The sequence below is a fragment of the Lepisma saccharinum genome, chromosome 10, assembly GCF_977018435.1.
Source record: "Lepisma saccharinum chromosome 10, izLepSacc3.1, whole genome shotgun sequence".
Taxonomy (NCBI): domain Eukaryota; kingdom Metazoa; phylum Arthropoda; class Insecta; order Zygentoma; family Lepismatidae; genus Lepisma; species Lepisma saccharinum.
The window spans coordinates 9,039,123-9,061,622 of NC_139238.1; the positions used below are offsets into that span (position 1 = coordinate 9,039,123).

The 22,500-nt window shown below is 39.3% G+C and overlaps 1 protein-coding gene across 2 annotated transcripts in view; it reads left to right on the forward strand.

Moving 5' to 3' along the window:
* LOC145993748 (growth arrest-specific protein 2-like) overlaps positions 1–22,500 on the forward strand; it is a 231,629-nt gene that overhangs the window by 88,485 nt on the left and 120,644 nt on the right. For both annotated transcript variants that reach the window (XM_083129501.1, XM_083129502.1), the window contains exon 2: positions 8,631–9,027. In XM_083129501.1, coding sequence (XP_082985627.1) covers positions 8,745–9,027 — 283 coding nt within the window. In that variant the 5' untranslated portion in view covers positions 8,631–8,744. The remainder of the gene's footprint in view (positions 1–8,630; positions 9,028–22,500) is intronic.

The following is a 22,500-nucleotide window of genomic DNA, read 5'->3' on the forward strand; positions in this document are numbered from 1 at the left end:
TGAACCTGGGTCCTCTGGCTCAGTGGCGAGGCCATAAGCATGTTTGTGATTAATTTGTACCAAGGTGGGTTGACAAAATAAGACAGTTTATTATACGAGTTTTTAGATGAAGGAAAAAACTGGCCAAAGGGAAATTTTACCTGTTGTTATTATTTCTTTAGATGAAGTGAAATTTTGCCCCCTTCTTATTGTAGGATTTCTTTAGATAAAGGGAAAAATTGGACGAAGAAGGGAAGTTTACCCCTTGTTATTATACAATTTATTTAGATGAAGAGAAAAATTGGACGAGAAAGGGATAATTTTTAGGTGAAGGGAAAAACTGGGCCAATAGGGAAATTTTGCCCCTCGCTAAGAAAAATTGTGCCTTCGGATTATGGCAACACTGGTGCAGTTTCTGCTATCGTAGCAAACCCCTGCAACGCGCTCAGCTGTGACTCATGCAACATGAAAGCTGAAGATCGCGTTGCGTTCCCTACGCGGACTGCGTGAAAGAAAAACTTGGGAAGAGCGACGTCGGGTGCGTGTCAGTGGGTTTTTGTGCCGGTGGCTCAGGGGCTAGCGACGATACGGAGAGGTCTTCCTTCTTTCCGTCTGATCATGTGTGCGAAGCAGTTTCGGCCAAGCGCTTCTTGCTGTAGGGATTGGACGATGGTGTGCGTGCGTGTGTTTCGCGTCAAGATTTGCAAAGCATCGTGTGAACGACTTTGGTTGTGTATTTTGGAGTTCGTGAATTTGTGAGGAATTGGATAGCTGTGCGAGTAAGTACGAGCTAGCGAGATGTGTGAATTGCTGTCTTATCAGTGGTTTTTATAGTAATGTTGCCAGGGTGGGTTTACACCCTTTCCAACTCTCTTCTTACTTTATTTCGCTTCTCTCTACTTTCTTTGGTTTTTCTTTATACCTACCCTCCCTCCCTCTCTTTCTTTCTGCCTTCTGTATATCTATCTTTTTTTTTACTTTTGTGGTTAGCACATCGCATGGGTTCTGGGTTCAAATCCCGGCCTGGGCATGGATGTTTGTGAGTGTCCATTCATCAATTTCATCATGTCATCACTCATCCCCATCTTTGCCAATTAGCCAAAAGTGGCACAAAAAGCGAAGTAAAATAAGGAAATAAATAAATAAATCTTTTCCGTCTCTCTCTCTCTCTTTCTAGCTCTGTCTCCCTTTGTACCATCATATCTAATCTTTCTACTTTTATCTCTATCCTTCAGCAATTCTCCCTTTTTATAATTTTCTCTTTCTACCTTTTAACCCCTTTCTATCCTTACATCTTTTCTGCCTATATTTCCCTTTTCATCTCCGTTCTGTTTCCCCCTTTCCCTCTCTATACTTCTATTTTCTCTACCTTCTCTCTCTTCTCTACCTTTCTCCTTATCTCAATCTTTCTCTACCCCCTCTCTCTACCTACCTTTATTTTCTCCCCCTGCTTGGGGTTCTTGCCCTGCTGTATAATAATTTTGAGGATTGGCTGAAACTATTTACGGTCACACACCCTCGTGCGCTTAACTGGCTCTCGCCTGTTTATGTGAAACACATTGTGGCATTTGTAACGGAGAGGGGAATCCCCATTTTGAATCCTGCTTCCCCTTCCTGTAATCACCTCTCTTCATGTAGAGTCATATTATGTTCGTAACATCTCCAGCTGACTGCACGAGCATCGTTAACGAGCCTACCAATAGCCTAGAGCGTGTGCAAGAAGGTTAACTATTGGTGCTGGGTAGAGATGACGTCAACGGTTTTCTTCTTGATTGGATGTTTCGGGAGTGATGACTCGCTCTCAAGCTCGAAATGCAGAACAGTCAGAGATGTTATGAAAGTAATCGCACTCTAGCAGATCTTGAAAATTGCATCCTTTGTAGGCAAACTAGGCTCTGTAGGTGATTTGTGACCTTTCCATTCATCCTCATCGTCGTAATTAGCCAAATGTGGAAGAAGCGGCGTTAGCTGAAACAGATCATGCAATCTACCTTGTTAGTTCTTGGTCCTGGGGGCAAAGCGTGTGTGTCTTGCCCCTGCTGAGGTGACAAAAGTTTTGCAAACCACCACCACTTGTACTATTTTATGACCTTACGTATTAAACCTAAGTTGTATTTCGGAGCATTTTGTGTTGTCTGCGTGCTCCCAAGACGAAAATTAGGTTATTCCCTGCGGTGGTGAAACTTATAGGTGTGCTACCTATCTTTCTACACTTGTTTCCATCTATATGCTTGTCTTTCTCCCCTATTCTAGACTTTCTCCCCTATTCTAGACTTTCTCCCCTATTCTAGACTTTCTCCCCTATTCTAGACTTTCTCCCCTATTCTAGACTTTCTCCCCTATTCTAGACTTTTCTCCCCTATTCTAGTCTGTGGGCTGAAGGTGGTTGGAGGTCTGTAGCCACCACTTCGCGTCGAGAACGAAATTACCCCAAAAACTGAAAGCTGGCTGAAGGAAAACTATAGGTCGTACCCCCCCCCCCCCCCATGATTTCCTCACTACACTTACTAAAACTAATGTTAAAAAGGATGGAACATAGAGAGATAATGTTTAATTATTGATCGTGTTATTCAGTGGCGTGCCCGGGATTTTCGAACTGAAAAGGGGGGGGGGGGATGTACGTGTATTCTTTTAGTAGTCAGCCATCATTTTACCATCTTTTCCTGCCTTTGACGTTTTTTTTTTTTTGTTAGGAACACAGGCCCAAATGGGGTATAATTCTCACACCCCTTTGTGCACGCCACTGGTTTTATTGACAATAGGGTTGATTTTAAAATTATGGACACGTCAGCACATTATAGTCAAAAATGCAATTTTACAGCGGGCAGTTATTCATGTTTATTCATTTAATAGCAAACATTACATTAATTGATTCAGTGTGGCTTAAATGAAAGTAACAGAAAATCGCAGTTTGCGACTTAAGTACTATTTCCGAACACCCTAGATTTGTGCCCGTCACGCAATACGGGGATAAACCCTTTAATTATAAAGAAATACGTAGACAGGACCTTAATATAGAATTAAAAATATTTCTTAAAAACTTCCTAACCAATTGCTAAAATTAATATTGGTCATAGACTACAATCAACAACTAAAGCCTCTGAAGATAGAAATCTCCATACTTGAGTGAAAAACTTTCTAACCAATTGCTAAAATTAGTATTGTCATATACTACTATCAATAACTGAAGCCTTACTGTTTCTGAAGATAGAAATCTCCATACCTTAGTGAAAAACTTCCTAACCAATTGCTAAAATTGATATTGTCATATACTTCTATCAATAACTAAAGCCTTACTGTTTCTGAAGATAGTAATCTCCATACTTTAGTGAAGAACTTCCTAACCAATTGTTTAAATTGTCAATTGTTGGTTTTCTTGGATGAAATCTTTCCCAGCTTGTAGCTGACCCATGAAATAATCACTAGCTTTGGATGCAGACTTAATAATCAATATCCCAGTTGAAATTTCTTCCTGTCTCAAGCTCTGTATTTTAACCAAAGGGGGCTAGCTAGTTCAATATACCCGAAATAGGTCAATCGATATATCGGTTAGCGTAATCGTAGAACAGCGGTGCTGAATTTCAGTTGTCTTTCAATATTGGGCTTGATTTTAAAGCTATCAGTCTGTAAAATCTTTCCAGTCTGTGGCTTTGTATAGCTTACATTTCGGTATGTGCTGCCACTGTTGCCAGATAAGGTTGATAATCTTATCCATTATGTAGGTGGCAGCACACGTAAAGTTTTGTTGCTTTCATGTTCACAGCCAGTGGCGGATCCTGAAGTTACAGTTGGGAGGGGCAAGTTTCAGTAGTGTATCTAACCTCACCAAGAATCAATACTAGCCTGCACTTGCACTTTTTACATAAACAAAATACAGGGTAATTCAAAATGAATGGTACAATTGTACATAGTTATTATGACGTTAGTATTTATGATAGAAAATCAGACAAGGCATCAATATAAAGAAGAACTCTTAAAGTTTTACTCACATTATAAAGATTCAACATGGAAACTACGTGTAACGCGGAAATGATCCAAACGATAATCAAGTAGTTGCTATGCACAAGACAGCAAGTCGTTGTCAACTGTTTCGAAGGCATTAACAATTCACAGTTGTAACTTTGGCAAATTTTTCGGAAGAGTGAAACATGCATTACTACAGAAAAGCATGCGGAACCATTGTGATTGAATCAGTTCTCGATAGCTCTCAACACACAATACGCCTTCTACTGGTCATTAGCCATTTTGCGACACTGGCGATCCTGGGGGACATTCAGTCACGGTAATGTACAGTAACCCCCCGAGTTAGTAAGTAATGCGTTCCGTAAACCTTTACGTAACTTGACTTTTATGTAGTCGAATTTGTAAATTGCCAAAGTGTAACTTCGTAAGAATCTGCAATATTTATTATTATTATATGTATTTATATATATATATATATATATATATATATATATATATATATATTATTTACACAGTATTTTTATAAATGAAACATCATGCAGCACTATATACTCGGACATAAACTATAAAAGTATGAAAAATATATAAAAGAATATGAAAACAAACTGAAATCGCACTTTTCGAATAAAAAAAGTCTTGTAACAGTTTGTACATTTATTACGTAACTGGAATTTACGTAGGTTATGTTAATTATTATAAGGGCGTTGCAGGAACATGATAACTTCAAACTGAAGGACTGTGTTTTGAGAGGGGCAATGCTATTGTACGCAGAGGAAAATATTTGGAATAACCAAAAAAATAATTTCTGGCAACCAAACATTTTAAATAGGGGTCAGTAACTTGCTCACAAGAACCAAATTCACTCTCATCCACCCTCATCAAATACCACCTTGCTTGCTCCCCCTGGAAAAAATCCTGCAGACGTCCATGATTTGGAGTAGGGTATGAACCCGTCTCTTTCAAGATCTTGGTACACGTCTATATCTTGTATAAGCTCTTATTAGCAGTGAAGCTGGCCAGAGCAAATTAAGAAACGCTTTTACTGTTTGCAGTTCCAATTAACTCCCTCCCCCCTTTTCTCGAGAAGAAAAGTCACGGCAGGACTGAAGAGCATAAATTATCAAGAATCAGTCAAGTGTTTGACGTCAACTTTCACATGTCCTGCTGAAATCTTTTTCTCCGATTACACCCAAGCATAATTTACGCAGTGCAATGAAGCTTCACACGTAGCATGTCGACCCATGTAGCTGATAGTCGTAGCCTAAAAGCGTTGTAGGCCAGAATCACGTATTTGTAAACACATTACCCAAAAATTTTACGTGAAAGCGACAACTCTAGCACAAAAAGATGACTACCGTCTTGATTGAGGTTCTTTTGTCAAGCTTGGATCAACCTGTTGATCGCTACACGCACACAAACTGCCAGTGTTGCCAAACCGGATGCACATAAAAGAGCTAAGATGCGCCTTGAATGGAGCTAAATGACTTTCAAGGAGCTAGCATCCACCTGGTTTCGAACCCAGGAATCCTTGATTGCAAGGCGGCGACGCTACCACTGCACCATCGGGGAGGCCCCTCAAGGAGCTAGATTTTCAAAGCCGCGATGAAGTGCCTGCTATGGTAAACTTAGGTGTCGATGAGGTGGAGACTGTTATCATTAACTTTAAAGTAATAACAATTTATTCTTAGCTTTGAACGTGTGGATCGGGGGGTAGCACCTCGTCAGTAATCCATCGATGGTCGTGTGGAATCGAGAATACAGGATTCTCGGTGTTCTTCATATCAGTCAAGGCGCTAGAGAAAATTGGGGCCGACAAAGCCAATATACCTCTCAATATCACATGAAAAATGTATATTTAGGGCTAAATTTCATTGCATTATCAATTCCATCTTGGTCTATGAGGGGTGGAGCCAGACACGTATATTTCGGAGGCGGTCCTGATCAATGTTTCGGAAATAATAATAATAATAAAATTAATAATGTTAATAAAATATTACATTAATATATTATTATTGCATCAATAGGTAAAAAACGGTATAGGAATGAGATATACGTATAACAACACGTATCCATTATCGAGATCACCAAAATTTGCATAAAACAAAGTAAGGATAGAATTGAATATTTATTGAATAACAAAAAAGGATGTTAGATCCAGTTAACGTAAAGCTCCTGATCAATATTTTATGCTTATTATCGTAATAGTAGGGTGCATAAATCATCATTGATACTGTCCTTCAATGCAGTATGATCCACTATAATCCTTGTCTTCCAGTAAGTTCAAAGGAAATAAACAAGCATAAGATTTATCCAACAAACTCTAAACAAGTACATTTTCATTATTGAACGTACTCGTATATACGTGGTAATTATTTCGGGGGGGAGTGGGTCAGAGCCCCCTGGAAGAGCTCTGCAAGCCATCCGTGTGTGATCCTTACTTCATAAGTTCTCCAACTCTGAACGAATAGTGTTAAATATAATGAAGAACATGCTGTAGCCAACAATTTATTGACAGTGCCAGTTGTTTCATAAATAATTGAGAGGGCTACAAACATTTATTGCAAGTAAGGTATTGAACTTACGTTAATGAAACCAGCCCAGAACGAACGAGGAACCAAAAAGTTTATGCGTGCATGTTTCGTAAAGCTGAGAGTTCACATTCCTGCCGCTATAGGCGACACTCGCATGACTCGGTGTTTTGTACAGTGTTTTGGTCCTCAAGGTCGCCGGACTTGACACCGTGTGACTTCTTTTTGTGGGGTTTCATCAAAGACACTGTATTTGTCTCACATCGCAGCCCTAAGGGAGCGTTTCATCTCATCGATATAGACACATACTATCGACAGGTCCATGTTGATGGGAGTGTGACAAGAACTAGACTATTGTGTCGATGTGTGCCGTGTCACCCGTGCTAGGTATCAGAAAAAGCTGCGTTCCTCATTCGTTCTGGACTGGTTTTATTAACGTAAGTTCAATACTTTACATTTTTGTAACTCGTCAGTTTTTTCTGAAACACCCGGTATATTACTAAAAGAGCTAGATTTTGGAGCGGAATTTACTCTCGTGGAGCTAAAAAGCTTCTTGGAGCATTTCGAAATTTTAGGTACCAAGAGAGCTAAGTTGGCAACAGTGCAAACTGTTAGGACCTGTTACCCTTGATGGAATAATATCTACAAATGTCTCCAGCACGCCACAGGATATAATTTCTCCCGTTAAGTACTTTCACGGAAGGATAATTAAACGTACACGATGAAGGGAAAGAATGTGTGGGGAAATCGTCTCGTTGTTATGCATGATACACATGTAAACAATTAATTCTGTCAGTAACGAGTGAGTGCCTAACCGCTCGGCGAGGAAACATGTGAGCTACCTGTTGGCAACCGAAAGGGAGGTAAGTGACGGCCTAATGAAAAGTTTCCTGTGTAAATATTTCCCCGTTTGCGTGTGGTGAATGTTCGTCCATTAGTGTGATAATGGGCCATGTTGACTTCTCGTGCGGTGTCAAGAAAAAAACTCACTTGTAATGGACTAAGATTCTACAGTGAAACATTTTTGTGTGAACAACAATTTCAACGAATTGTGCTTGAAGCGGGTGTTCGTTCCGCTATCATTTGTGCAGAACAAGTAAGTGCTCGTCAGTGACTGGGCTGACTTCTGTGGTCAAGAGGTGAGCACAGCATGTTACGATGCCAAAGGTCCCGGGTTCGAATCCCGGACTGGGAATGGGCATGCTCTGTGTGCGTCTTTATCAGTTTCATCATATCACACTCATCCTCATCTTCGCGATTAGCCAAAAGAGGCAGAAATGCGAAGTAAAAATCAATCAATCAATCAAGTAGCTTTAAGTGGGAGAGTTACTTTTTGCAATAAAACTAGCGTTATCAACAGTTATTTTACGACACATAAATTAACTTGAAAATTTCAAACGTGCGGGAAGAGCTAAATTTGGAAACTCTTTGAACTATGAGTTCTCTGAACACTAAGGTGAAACGATCTACTTTATAGTACTCAGACGAAGCGATACGCGACTATTCAGTCTAAAGCAAGACATTCACCGCTCATGCCCACACAGTCAAATGCGACGCGATGCACGGTATTAAGAAAACGGCCAAGTCCAAGCGACACGTGCAGCTTGTCATGACACTTCGGTTCGAAAGGTTGCATTGATTAATGAGCGGTTGCTTTCAATCGACACGTGTCGCTTGTCATTTCGGTTTTAAATCCAGTAAATTGATGTATTTCTATGTAATTATAAACATGTAGTATTCTATGCAGTATCATAACTGGTGTTTTTTTCTAATTCCTTATACACTGAAGAAAGATGTTTTATATCAAAGTTAAACTAAAGAATGAAACAAATTAGTTCTTTTTGTCACGTTTATTATGTAAATTGTACATATATAATTGTATATACATTATGTAATTGTATATATATGTAAAATATATCGGCAATAAAGTGAAACTTTCAGTTGTGTCCATTTTTCTCTTTGGTATTGTGCTCAGAAAAAAAAATCAATTATAATTCTATTCCTACAATTTATCAGAACGTGAAATTATTTTTTGCCTTTTTTATATCTAGTTTTTCCCAAGGTTTCCGGACAAGAAACGCTGCTTCAAATGTAACGTATTCTTAAGATCTTTTATACACCTTTTCAATGCCGCTAAATCCAGTACTATTTTCATTTCAGATTGAAACTAAGCTACACTGGTTGTAGCGCCCTCTCTCTCTCTCTCTGAGAGTTCGACATTGTAGCTGCAAACGAAGGGCTTCAGCATCCAAAGGAAACAAACGTTCCTGGGTGATGACCCTCGCAGCCATGGCCGCGTGGAAACCTACGCCGAGTAGGCAGGTGCCCCCGATCCCTCGTCCGAGGAGGACAGCGTGGGGTGCCATGGAGGCGATGAACGGCAGCCCTTCCCCTCAGCACCACAACAACCACCACTTCCTCCAGCAGAACCACCATCAGGTGCCGGAAACGGAGGAAGACTGCGTGGAGTACTACCAGGGAAGGATATTCTCTTCACAAGAGAAGCAGTTACTTCCCCTCAAGGAGGACCTCGCTGATTGGCTGAACAAGACGCTAGGTGAGTCGCTCGATGCATATGTCGTACCTTTTTTACTTACATCTTAAATGTTTTGTTTTGTGCGATCAGATACATTTCGTTAAGTCCTTGGATAACTTGTCAGCCCAGTCAGTGAGCCTACTGACCTTGATGAGCGTCGGCGGGAAAGCAAGAGATTGGTGCTCTTTTCAGATGACGTCAGCGTATCGCTGTGACGATGCGATTACATTGGTGGCTCGATGTTGTAAAACTCGCCCTGAACCTGCTAATGCTCAAATCCGTGAAAAGTGGGAATATTGGGGGGGACCTTATTTATCCAGATTTCTTTAGTTTAACAAATTTAAAATATATCAAATCGTGTGGATGAAACTAGTTTAATTCACTTTTGTTTTTAGCGTGTCTATTTCATATTGAACTTTAATTTCTAGATGATTCGTAACACTCGTGACAAAACAAGTGTAACACTCATGACATGGGATTTTTTTTTTTTTTTAAATAAATTTAGAATATTTTCAAAGGTAGAAACGTTGAGGATTTGCTTAGTTCTTTATATGCACAAGGTTCATTCAAGGACCAGAGTTTACTATGTTAAGCTTTCCATCAGCAAAGACAGTTCACAAATTTGGTAACACCTGTGGCAGCATATTCTCTTCAACTTATCTGACTATGTTTTACTGTAGTTCAGGAGAGTTCGATGCCGGAAGTTATTGATGTACTACTACTTCCGTTACAATTGAGAAAGAAAAGTAAATCGCACTAACTTTACAGTTATAAATTGGAGATAACCCCCGTGGCTCTAATGCAGAATAGTCCAAGTAATAATGTTTTACATGCTGTTTTGTTTTCCTCCAGCATGATTTCACAGAAAAGTTAATCACGAAAACACGGAATTCAACAATATTTGAAGCAAGCACCTGCTGGCAAAACTCTGTACCAGTGCTGTGCTTGGAATCCTACATGAACTTGCCTGGGAGTCATAGGGTAGATTCAACGAGTGATTTTTAGGGTACTTGTCAGTAAAAGCTGAAAAAAGTGCCATTATGCGACGTTCGATATCTTGGGAACAATAAGAGCGATCAAAGCAAAACTTAGTGGGCAAGTCAACCTACCAAATAATAACTCAACAAAGACGAACTGGCAGTGAGAGATAACAATCAATCAGATGTGACGTGTTGATATCTCAAGAACTAGCAAATGTGAAGATCTAAAATTTTCTACAGATGCAGTCCTAGTAAATACTAGTTTAACGCGACACAAAATTTTGATTGGCACGTTCGTATGTCCGTGGAGTCTAAAGTGGAACATCGACAGAGGAGAGATTATAACTGGATAACTTAGAAACAGAAGGCGCCAACTCATTCTTCGTTGGTCTCAATTTCATTTTTATTTTCTTTGCTCTTTTTATCCACTTCATCCAATTCCAACTTTGTCTCTCGTTCAAGCTTTCTTTCTTTCCCTTTTTCTTTCATTCTGTTTCCTTTTTCTTTCTTTACCTCTTTCTTCCAATTATTCCTTTCATTTTCTTTTTCTTTCAATCCTTCTCTTCTTTCTTTTCCCTTCTTTCTCCATTCTTTTTCTTTCTTCTTTATCTTTCTTCCATTTTTATTTTCCCTTCTTTCTCCATTCTTTTTCTCTTTCCCTTTTTCATCTTTCATGTCATTTTATCTATACTTTCTGGTTTATTCTTTTTCCTATCTTCTCTGTGCCCCTTCCCTTCTCTCGTGCTTATTTATCTTTTCTTTCACTTCTCAGGGAAAAAGCAAATGCAGCGCATAAAAGTCAGGCTCTTCTTGATAAGCAACTCAGTGTGCCTGTTCAACCTTCACTCACCCACCCAGAAAATCACAGATAAGTAATGGTTGCGGAAAAAAGCTTACCTTACGTAAGAGCAATGTTGAGGTATGTAATCGCATATTAAAACACGTAGACTTCGTTCCCGGAATGCAAATACACTTGCACCGTGGTTTCACTCGGCAACAAACCCTTGCCCTTTCTGTGCAACGAGTTTTATCCACCAATGGCGTAATTATTAAATATAAATTCTGTATTCATTTTCCTTCCTTTGACTTCACACTTTTCGATCGAGAGTTTGACTTAAGATTTTTTGCGGGGGGGGGGGGGGGGAGCTGGTTCCAATTTTCAGCTTGGCTTCTCTTGTTGTATCCAGCATGTTTAGCAGACGACCCCTGACTTTGGTGACCATCTGTTTGTTCCCATGTGTTGTCGAATTGAGATACAAAAGGTTAACATCTCCATATGTATTTTATAACTTCGTCACTTTTAACCATATGTACATACTTTATCGCCATAATGTCAGGAGCCAATGAGAGAACCAGGGTGCGAAATCTTGCGTGGGGGGGCGTTAGGGGGGGATTTCTCTACCACCAACAACAATCTCGTCCTAAAAAATTCTCTACCAAAAATTTCCGTGGGGGGGGGGAGTTTTGGTTACAATAACTAACAACTCTTTTTTTTTAAAAAAAATACCATTAACGCATCTACACTAATAACAACATATGCAGAATAAAAGTAAAACAAGAATGGAAGACAAATATAAGCATGATATCAAATTGGTTTATATTAATGGAAATAAAAAAAATTGAACTAAAACTTATGCATAATTAAACCATTTCATTTATTTTAAAATTTTGATATTTTTAATATTTTTAAACAGTGGGTAAAAGAAATAGTTTGTTACTTTATAAATATATATGTATATTGTTAATAATTAACACATGCATAAGATATCCTCGCTCCCCACACTATAGACTTCAATGATTTCGCTCCCTGAGAAAACACAAAACAGACTTAACACACTTCCTGAAACGTTTCATATTTCCTTGAGTTCTCTTCAAAACCTTAGAATCCAGAGCAGAGTAGTGGTTATTCTTCTCCGGATATGGTCCAGATCTGTTTTTCACAAGATACGCCTGAATTTAAAATTCCCCATAATGGCAAAATCCACGCGGTTGAGGTCAGGTGATCGTGCTGTCCAGCGTCAGATTCGTCCTGTAATAAGATATCAATACTGCCATTGCTTTCAAATTTACGCCGCCATGTATAGTTTGAATAGGGACCTTTTTTTTTTCCAGTTTAATTTTAGTTTTCAAAAGTAGGTATTATTTTTTTCACTGTTGGTGTTATTTTCCCCAAAATCGGGTTTTTTCTATAAAATGCTTAAAATTATTTTTTTTAAAAAAATATTATTTAATTTTCTAGCCTTTTGTTCACGATATGGAACGTCAGTAACTAGTAACAGTTACTTTTTTCGAGTAACTGCAGCTGATATACGATTATTTCTGGTCAAAGTAACTAACTGCCTGGTCGGGGGGGGGGGGTGTCGAACACGTCCATCGACTACTCACACCCATGAAATTTGGATTCGCTCATTTCAAGTTACAAGATAAAGCAGAAAGGTTTTACTTTTAATGTTAATAACAGAAATAAAGTTAAGTTAGTTACTATTCAAACATAACTACTGAAGTAAAAATTGCGTTAGATCTGAGAAAAATAGTTTTTAATGTGTTTTTTTTAATATTTTACCAATTCATCCAGAGAATAAATGGTTCCACAGTTTTCAAATTCCATAAATTATGCGAGAGGTCCGTCTGACTTTTAAAGCTTTATTTTTTAAGGAGGTGTGCAAAAGTTAATAACAAAATAGAATAATTATGCACTTAAGTGCAATGACTGTATGAGCTACCCCCGTGGCTTAGTGGTTATCACATCGCGCTACGACGCTAGGGGTCCCGGGTTTGTGAGTGTCATTTCATCACGTCATCACTCATCTCTGTCTTCGCAAATTATCCAAAAGTGGCACAAGAAAGCGAAGTAAAATAAAGCAAATCAAAATAAAAACAAATAAAATAATGAAATATAAAATAAGGAATGAGAATTAGTTGTGTTGAATATTTACTCATCTAATAGATCGAATAGAAGTGTCTCCCCAAGGTTAGAATAAAATTGGTTATTTTTATTTGTTTATAATTATTATTATATAATAATATACATAGCCTTATTATAATTATTTTTAGTATTTCTACTATTGAGGTTTTATCAATGGCCTGACCTCCCCTAAAGAAAAAAAAATCTTGCGACTCCCATGCTAACAGATAGTTACTTCTAGATAGTAAACTTTCCAAGCACTGGGACTTTAACTTTATGAAGGGCACTTTACCCCTTTGACCTCTTTCATAATCGTCACTGAACAAGGTTAACCAAAGGGTCCGCTTCTCAATGTCCACCTGACACATCCTGACAGTTACCTGAGAAGTGCAATCCTATTCTTAGAGGAAAAGCCAAACGCCCTTTGTAACGGGTTTTCCTGGGAATGCCGCCGACGGAGATAGCACGTAGGCGAAGAGTCCCTTTGCATTTGAGAGTAGTGGGTCGTGTATTGTCGAACATGTCATTGTTGAAAGCTAAAACTTATTTTTTCTGAGATAAGATCTCTTCCTGTTTCCTGCAGGAGACACTGGGTCACGACGCAAACCCAGAAAAACTTGTTGATAAGCGCTGTCGAATTGGCGTCACTTTTGGACATTCTTGTTTGTTCGAACCTAACTTGGCCATTAGCGACGAGAAAGTTCTTTTACTTTCGTGAGCTAGTTAGGTGATGTAAGCCACTCAAAGGCCAAGTTCGTGTGATCATGATGCAGAGATATGAGGCCAAGACAGGGTTTCGAGTTCGAGTTGGGATGGTACCGAGAGGAAAAACGATACCGGTATTGTCTAGTTACAAAGCCTGCATCTTCACTGCTCCCTAATTTCCAGTCTCGTTGTCTCGGCATCTTAAGCGCATGCCTCGTTGTCGTCTCGGCATCTTAAGCGCATGCCTCGTTGTCGTCTCGGCATCTTAAGCGCATGCCTCGTTGTCGTCTCGGCATCTTAAGCTCATGCCTCGTTGTCGTCTCGGCATCTTAAGCTCATGCCTCGTTGTCGTCTCTGTATCTTAAGCTCATGCTTCGTTGTCGTCTCTGTATCTTAAGCTCATGCCTCGTTCTTGCCTGGGCGTCTTTAGATAGTTTCGTTATTAAATCTCGAAAACAAAATTAGAAATAGAAGTTCTAATTAAAAGTAACTAAAACATACATCTTTGCACATTAACACATATCCATGGCACCCTTTAAATACGCACAGACTAGATTCATTCTTGGAGCGAGAAAACTGTTTCCATGGAAACGCAATTTCAAATTTACATAAAAAGATAAATGTGTAAAAATTTAAAAGTGTAACCTATAAAACTGATGTGTGATCAGGCTTAACGTGTCTCAGTAAGTAGCATAGTAAAATAATTTTGATTTAGGTGCAATTCTTGTAAAGTTTACATTTTAATTTAGTAAAGCCTCGAAGACGACGAAACTCTCGGACTCAAATTTCGGCCTCATCTCTATTTTAGAGATGCCCTCGACTTGCCTTGCATATACGTATGTCTTCTATGATCCGCTCTCTTTCTTGCCAATATTATTTAAAGTTTTTTTTGTACCACTTCTAATCTCGAGGTCGAGGTGGAAAGTAATTACTGACCCTCATTAGGGATGTGTTCGACAACAGGGCAGCGCCTGATTATATATTACTTTAAAGTTATAGCTTTTTATAATCCTGCAGAACTTTTAAAACGCGCTTTGTATGGAGATGAGAAAGATGTGATTATGGAATCACAAATACAGAAGCTGGAACGAAGCCTGTGAAAACAAACTTTGATAGGATCACAATCTCTACTTAGTTTTTTATGTACTTAGTAGCTAAGGAAATACATCGGAGGGTAGGTGGGGTAAAAGTTGAAAGTAAAAAATCGAACCAAAACAACTTTTAAAAAGTTGTTGCTCACCTTCCCGACATAATCAATTTTTATAATTGTCGTAAGACCTGCTCAATTTAAAAGGCCGCTTGCTTACCTATTAAAAACTTGACCATCAAAAGTTCATCTCAACCGTTAACGGCATACATGAGGCCTCCCTGTTATGACAAGAAGCCTCCTGGAGCCTCATTAGTAGGCGCCAAACAGCCGGCTCGTTACGTTGATGGCTTCCTGTACAGAAACTGTCCATCGGTGGAAATTTGACCTGCAGAGAGCAGAAAAAATGGGACTTTTTTTTGTCACCGCGCAGATTTACAATGCATTGACATGTTGGTCGTGGACCTTTTACAGGATGTGGAGGACAAAAACCAGGACCAATAGGGAAATGGAATTGCAGCAGTCGTTGTACTCTAGGATTGCTCCGAGAATTTTAATTAAGCGTGTGCGGATGTATTCTTTACGGTTTGATTGTCTTGCTGTCGTCACTGTTATGCTTGTAATGGGTCGGGTTTTAACACAGAGAAACTTCGGAGTTGCGACTTTAGAAGACGACGTAATGTGAGGCTAAGGATTTCGTTCGCAGACTAACAATTGTTTGGTAGAATTAACAAAACAAGTTTGTTTTAGATATGATTTCTAAAAGAATTTGACAACTTTGACCATTTTTTAAATTTACTTATTTATTGGAACGTTTATACTGATGTGAACAGCATGGGGACTTTATTACAGCAGTTCCATGAATATGTTACATAAAATGGGAATATAAAACAAGATATTTGTACAGACATACAGTTAACTATAAGCAAAATATTTTACAAACATACCCTACAATACTACAATTTTCAAAGTACAATTAAATGTAAAAATTTATACATTTCAAGGTAGATAGCGAAGAGTTTTTGTTTGAGTACCTTTTCATGTTAAGTTAAAAATGGTATTAAAACAATATTTAACTCGCTATATTTGAATTAAAGGAGTTCATAAGAGAAAGAAAATACTTGGCACCTCTAAATAAATGTGCGCGATTACTAAAGGAATTTGGCCATTCTGATATTTTTTTTTGGCAGCTACAAACTAATGTGCCAGATTACTAAAGGAATTTGGTAATTGGGTGACCCTTTCCGAAGACACCTAAATGTGAACCTCATTTCCACGTAGTACACCCTGGACTGCATTTTGCAGACTGAGATTCTGGCGTCTGTACCCATGGGCAGCATAATCCTCTGTGTTGTACCCTGTCCATGTGCGTTTCTCATCGTCCCTTCATCTATTTAATCTTAGCATTTATCGTCATCGCAACTAGTGAAAAGTGAAAATATCAAGTCAAATTAAATTTGGTAATTTTGACCAATTTTTTTGTAATTCTAAACAAATTTTGGAGGATTGCTAAAAGAATTTGATAATTTCGAGCGCGGAGCGTCCATATAAGCCGGGCTTACATTTAATATGATCAAAGTCTTAAACAGTTCATAAGTTCAACTCGAGTCTGTAGGTTCGACAGGAATCACGGCCAGGCTTTCATCAATTTCATCATATCATCTTTCATTCTCAACTTCACGATTAGTCGGAAGTGGTAGAAAAGCGAAGTAAAATAAATCTATAGTCCCGATATTATGTTTACTAGATTGCATGTTTATTATTGCAACACTTCAAGAATTTGTTTCTGCGTTTGTGTAAGTCCTAGGGTATTGGTCTACAAAAGTGCTCTCCGCGCACGCGCAGTCCCTAGTCAGAAGAACAGTTTGGGCGGAAAAGGTCAAAATATAAAGGCAAGAAATTACAATGTAGTGTCTTGTACATGAAGGTCATTATTTATTGTACGTTTTAACTTACTTCACTTGGAGATTCAAAAGTACAAAACCAATTGCTCCATAAGGAACATATGCACTATATTAGTGCGGTCAAAAGAGTGATGTAAAAACCAAAGTGATAGAACCGGTTGTAGGTTTTCCAACCCTGATATTTCGGTTTGCAAAAACCTGTTTCCTTAATAATAAAAAAATGGGGGAAGGGAACCGTGTTAAATAATTTCATCGGCCTTCAAGTATATTTAGCTCCCTCCCCCCTTCCATTCAGTCCCTGTTGTTTTTTTTTTTTACCTGCGTCTATTTCTTTTATTTCAAAAGTTTTTCTGTTAAGTGCCCAAGGATTTTTACAGTCCCGGAATGTTCTCGACCACAGCCTCGTCACAGCATATTAAAGTGGTTGGAAAATGAGTCAACTTGTACGTTTCTTGCCTTCATAATGAAACACCCCGGAGCCGTTGAGAATGGCAAAGTACTGACAGGATATAATTATCCCCTTATTTTAAATTATGGTTAGGAATATGAACAGACAAGCGCGAAATTGCATCTGACATATCCGGGACCATTGAGAGAGAGGGGGGGGAGTTACCAATCGTATCTAAAATACAGCAAATGGCTCACCATTGTACGAAATCCCTGGACACTATTGCAATGAAGCTGGAAATTGTTGCTGTATTTTATTTAATTTAAAGTTACTTACCAGGTACTAAATTCATTGCATTTATCTTCCTGTTTGTTGGGACGAGCCCAATCCTATCAAATAATTTCATATTTGAGTTTATATTTATCATGTTTCCCAACTGAAAGATTGTGTTGTAATGAGAAACACAATTATAGGCTGAAACTGCCAATTGAGCATTATGTACATTGTCTTCTTTTATTCTTGCACAATTCTTGTTAATTAAACAAATTAAATTCTTCGTGTAATATTGTATTGATGTGTAATGTAACCATGGAGCTTGAAAAAGTGTTTTGCAGTTTTTGAAGGGATTATTTTATTTAAAAAGTAGATTTGCAGTGATGATACGTAAATAAGCTTCGGTTGAATAAATAATAGATTATGTTACTGAGCTATGTTTTGATTCTAGGGCTCAATCCTCTGATCGGTTGGATATTGAATATTAATCCTAATATTCTGCGTTAAGAATGCAAAAGTTTGTGTTACTGGGATAGACATTGCTACCATATTTTGTGTATTTTTATTTTACTTAGTTCAGTGGCTTTTATTAGAAATTGTATAAGATTTTAGTATTAGTTATCTCATTGTGAAAATTCGTACTGTTGGTAACCGAACGACTTGTAAAGTCGACGAGACAGACCTGTGTATGACTGGTTTAATATTTGAAAAAATTACCTTAATCATTTTTCTTACTAAGCTAATTCTTCAAACATGCTAAGTGCATATATATATGATTTTCCACCATCCGTTGCAGCACACTGCTCTGCTCAGCCCACTTGCTTTGTCCCCTTTTCTACTGTTATGCTCGGCCTTGCTCCACAAATTCCCGAGACCGATTGCAATAGTTGCAAAGTCAATCCATTAAACTTTGTCCCAGGAGTCTGTGGAGCAGCGCGACGCATAAAAGTAGAGAAGGGGAGAAAGTGAGTGGGCTGAGCAAAGCAGTGCGCGCTGCTGCAAGCAGCTGCAGTCGCGTTGCCCCCTCCATGCACTCACTTCCCTTCTCATCTCACGCGTTCATTGGTCGATCTCCCTCGAGTCAACTTGCGCAGAGGACTTGTTTTCGTTCGCTTGCTTCAGACTCCTGGAACAGAGGATGATGGCAAGTATGAACTTCTGTGATGCGTGGTTGAATTTATATTCAGGATAAAATTCCTATTTTTTCGAGGGTTCGTATCGTCGAAAAGAGGCGTCAAACAAAAATAAAACTTCACTAAGAGAAATATTTTTTGCTTAATAACCTCTATACGCTGCGAAAGTTTGCGCAGTGTCACGGTGTATATGGTGTTATATATTTCGAGACTTAAGACGAGACTCGTGTTTTATTAATCAAGACGAGAACGAGACGAGACAGAGATTCTGCCAAGTCTTGTCTCGTTTCGTTCCGATACCATCTCTAAAAGAGGGGCCTTGCAATCATGGGAGCCCGAGTTCGATATCCGGTGGAGGCACATAGTGGTTCGGATACCACTTTTAAACTGTAGGTCTAGTCCTGATTAGCCTTCCTGTGCATAAAGTGGACTTAAAACAGCAACAGAAAATTCAAACGTCCCTAAAAAAAATGTTTTTAATATCAGGATTCCTTTCATAGAGTTGTTGAATTTAGATCATCATTTTTAATGTCTGAAAATATTTTCTTGTCCACCTGGGGTCGAAATGTGGTTGAACTCACCATCATAAATAAAGCCGTTTGACATATATATTCCCCTTGGGATGGATACATTGTCGAGGAATGTACTGGGAACCATGGACCCAACAATCTTCATTTTGCATGCAACGGTGTAGAATGCTAAACTACGAATGTTGAACTCGCGTGCAGTCCACGTTTAAATCCTTTATGATCTCCAACCACTTGAAGCTGTGTCACCTGAAATTTCGCGCTTGTGGTAGGTTCGTGATAGGGCAGAGGAATTGGGTGAATAATCCATTAAACACACAACCTATCATTATCACCTATTTTATATTAAGGTTACGTTTCTTTAAAAATAGGACCATTATTCGTTTAACTTAACAATGTTCCTAGATTTTTCTTTTAGAAATTCATATAGACGCATAATATCACTTTCAGATGTCAATCGTATGAAGAAATGCGAAAGATTTCTGTTAATCTGTTAAACTCCCTCCGAACCTTTGTGTCGTTTTTGTCAAGAGTTGATAATTATTGAACAATCTGATGAAATCGCTAATTCAGATTTTGCGAATAAGATTAACTGATATTAAACAAAGGGTTCTACGTTCGTAATTATCTACACTCTGTTTCCGTAATATTTGGAGCAATTTCACGCATAACTTTAGAGAAGGGAAGAAAGCGAGTGGGCTAAGCAAATCAGTGCTCGCTACTGCAAACGGCTGGTAGCTGCAGCCGCGTTTTCCCTCCATGCACTCAATTTTCTTCTCATCCGTTCGTTGGTAGAGCCCTCTGGAATCGCTACTTGCGCAGAGGACTTGGTTTCATTCACTCCAGTGATTCCCTGGACAGAGTGTAGGCTTGACATTACATCGCGTATGCGGTTCCTTCCAACAGATCCAAATTATATATCTGAGTGTAATGCTTTGCCCAGTTTGGGGAGAGGTAGGGGGGATGCTTGTGTAGATCAACATGGAGAAAATGCAATTGGTGGGTATGCTTATGCTCATTACCCTAGGTTGGGGGACCGAGAAATTTTCTAAACTGGGGAACCCCACACTCTTGGGCACTACTGCCCCCCCATCCTTCCCCCCTACCTTTGAAAAAAAAAATCCTGCGGGTGCCCTTATCGACATAGCACGAATTATCCAACAACTTTTGTTCAGCGATTTTCGGATGTTCCATCCAAGCTTGTTTCGTTTAGTAACAATCAAGTGAAAGCCCGCCTCCTCGTTAAATCTCAAACTGAGGAACCGCCAACAGTCGCATTGCAAGAATCGTGCCTGTTTCATTGTTCGCTCTGCTCACGATCGTACAACAATGACGGGGCACACGCTGACCACAGACTAACGGTTCTGGAGCAGCAGGCATGACATTGCAAAGGTCTCAGGTCGAGTATTGCCCCGTGTCGGAAGATCGTTGCGCAGATGCAAAATATGTACCGTTTAAAAGAGTCAGTGGACAATGGATCGTTGATTGGATGCTAGCAATTAGCGGGATTGGTGATGTAATTACCGCAAATTATGATTGAAGTGGCGACAGTGATTATAAACACCATCTTGTACTCTCGAAGTATGCCACAAAAATGTGTGGAACTCTCGAGTATTCCAAAACCAGCAGGTTTTTTTTTGCTTACCTTAACCCTATCTTGGACAACATTATTTTGATCTTGTCAATTTCCGACAGGTCCATATCTTCGTGTTACTAAGTTCATTTACCATCAGGCATACCAGCAATAATCTTAAGAACCCTTTTCCTCTATCACGTATGGCACATGACCTGCTCGTTGAAATCTTCTATTATAGGCTAAATAATCTTGTTCAGTATCCTCCTCCAATCCACGCCTAAATTCTCAAAAGCAAACCAAGTTATACATCCATACAATACTTACAGGCAAAATTAGTTTTAGGTGTTTTACCCTTAAGATCCTTTGGTATTATTCAAGGAATGCTCGACAAGAATGAGTGTTCATTAGAGTAAGTAGCAAGTGGCGATAAGTATTCTAGACACCCAGGCGGTCTTTGTGGAAGGCACCGTCTCTTTTCCATCTCTCCCTGCCCAGTCTTTTACCCCCCCTTGTTTTCTCTCCTTTCCCCCTTGTTTTCCCTCCTTTCCCCCTTGTTTTCCCTCCTTTCCCCCTTGTTTTCTCTCCTTTCCCCCCTTGTTTTCCCTCCTTTCCCCCTTGTTTTCCCTCCTTTCCCCCTTGTTTTCCCTCCTTTCCCCCCTTGTTTTCCCTCCTTTCCCCCCTTGTTTTCCCTCCTTTTCCCCCTTGTTTTCCCTCCTTTTCCCCCTTGTTTTCCCTCCTTTCCCCCCTTGTTTTCCCTCCTTTCCCCCCTTGTTTTCCCTCCTTTCCCCCCTTGTTTTCCCTCCTTTCCCCCCTTGTTTTCCCTCATTTCCCCCCTTGTTTTCCCTCCTTTCCCCCCTTGTTTTCCCTCCTTTCCCCCCTTGTTTTCCCTCCTTTCCCCCCTTGTTTTTCTCTCCTTTCGCCCCATTGTGTTTCTCTCCTTTCGCCCCATTGTGTTTCTCTCCTTTCCACCTGTTATCTTTCCATCTTTATCTTTCTCTTTTCTCCCTTCTCCATTTACCTTTCTCCCTTTATTTTTCTCCTTTTCCTCATTATTTTCGCTTTCCAACAATTATTTTTCTCTTCTCCCTGTATCTTTTCCCTTATATAATATTTTTCCTTCATCTCACTATTTCCCCTTTTTCTCTGTATTCCGCCCTTTTTCTCTGTATTCCGCCCTTTTTCTCTGTATTCCGCCCTTTTTCTCTGTATTCCGCCCTTTTTCTCTATATTCCACCCTTTTTCTGTTTCCCACCTTTCTCTCTCTCTATTTCTCCTTTTCTCTTCTGCATTCTCCCACCATTCTTTCGTTCTATCTCCGGTAAAACTTTGTACATTTCTCATAAGCATTCCCAGTGGGTGGCTGAGGGAATTTGCCATTGTCTAAACCAGGCAATTCTTCAGGTAGACTGATGGTTAACAACGTGGAAATTCTGCGGTGAATGCATAAAAAAGATCGCTGCAATGTGTTTGAAAAATATCCGAGATTGCAGCTACACGGGAGGCTAAAGATCACAACCTTGACATTGGCGATGTAAATTCCTCCTTCGGTGACTTCATCAAGTGGCACGCCACAACTCTGAACGTGTCTGCATCTTAGGTGCTAATAATCTAAAGCGAGAGATCCATCCGTGATAACTGTGATGCACTCATGCACCTATATATATCTGAAGAACCTGGAGAAGTGGGCATGATAACATGTCTGTCGAGACACGTGTAACAAATGGCAACTTTGTAACATAAATTATCTTCCTTGGCTCATCTGTCACATGACAAGATCTCTTGAACTATAAAGTTAGAGAACTTCACGGTCTTGTGTTGTACAGTTGAAAGTGGATATCTAGGACAAGATAGTCAAAGAGGGTCTACTCGATGGTGTAAGAGAAACGACGTCGCCTTGTAATTAAAGGGTTCAGAGTTCGATTCCCTAACACGTGTATTTAACAGAAATGTTTTTTTGCATTTTTTTTTGTCTTCATGAAAATGGAGGAGAAAAGGGCGGGAAAAGGGACTTCTCTT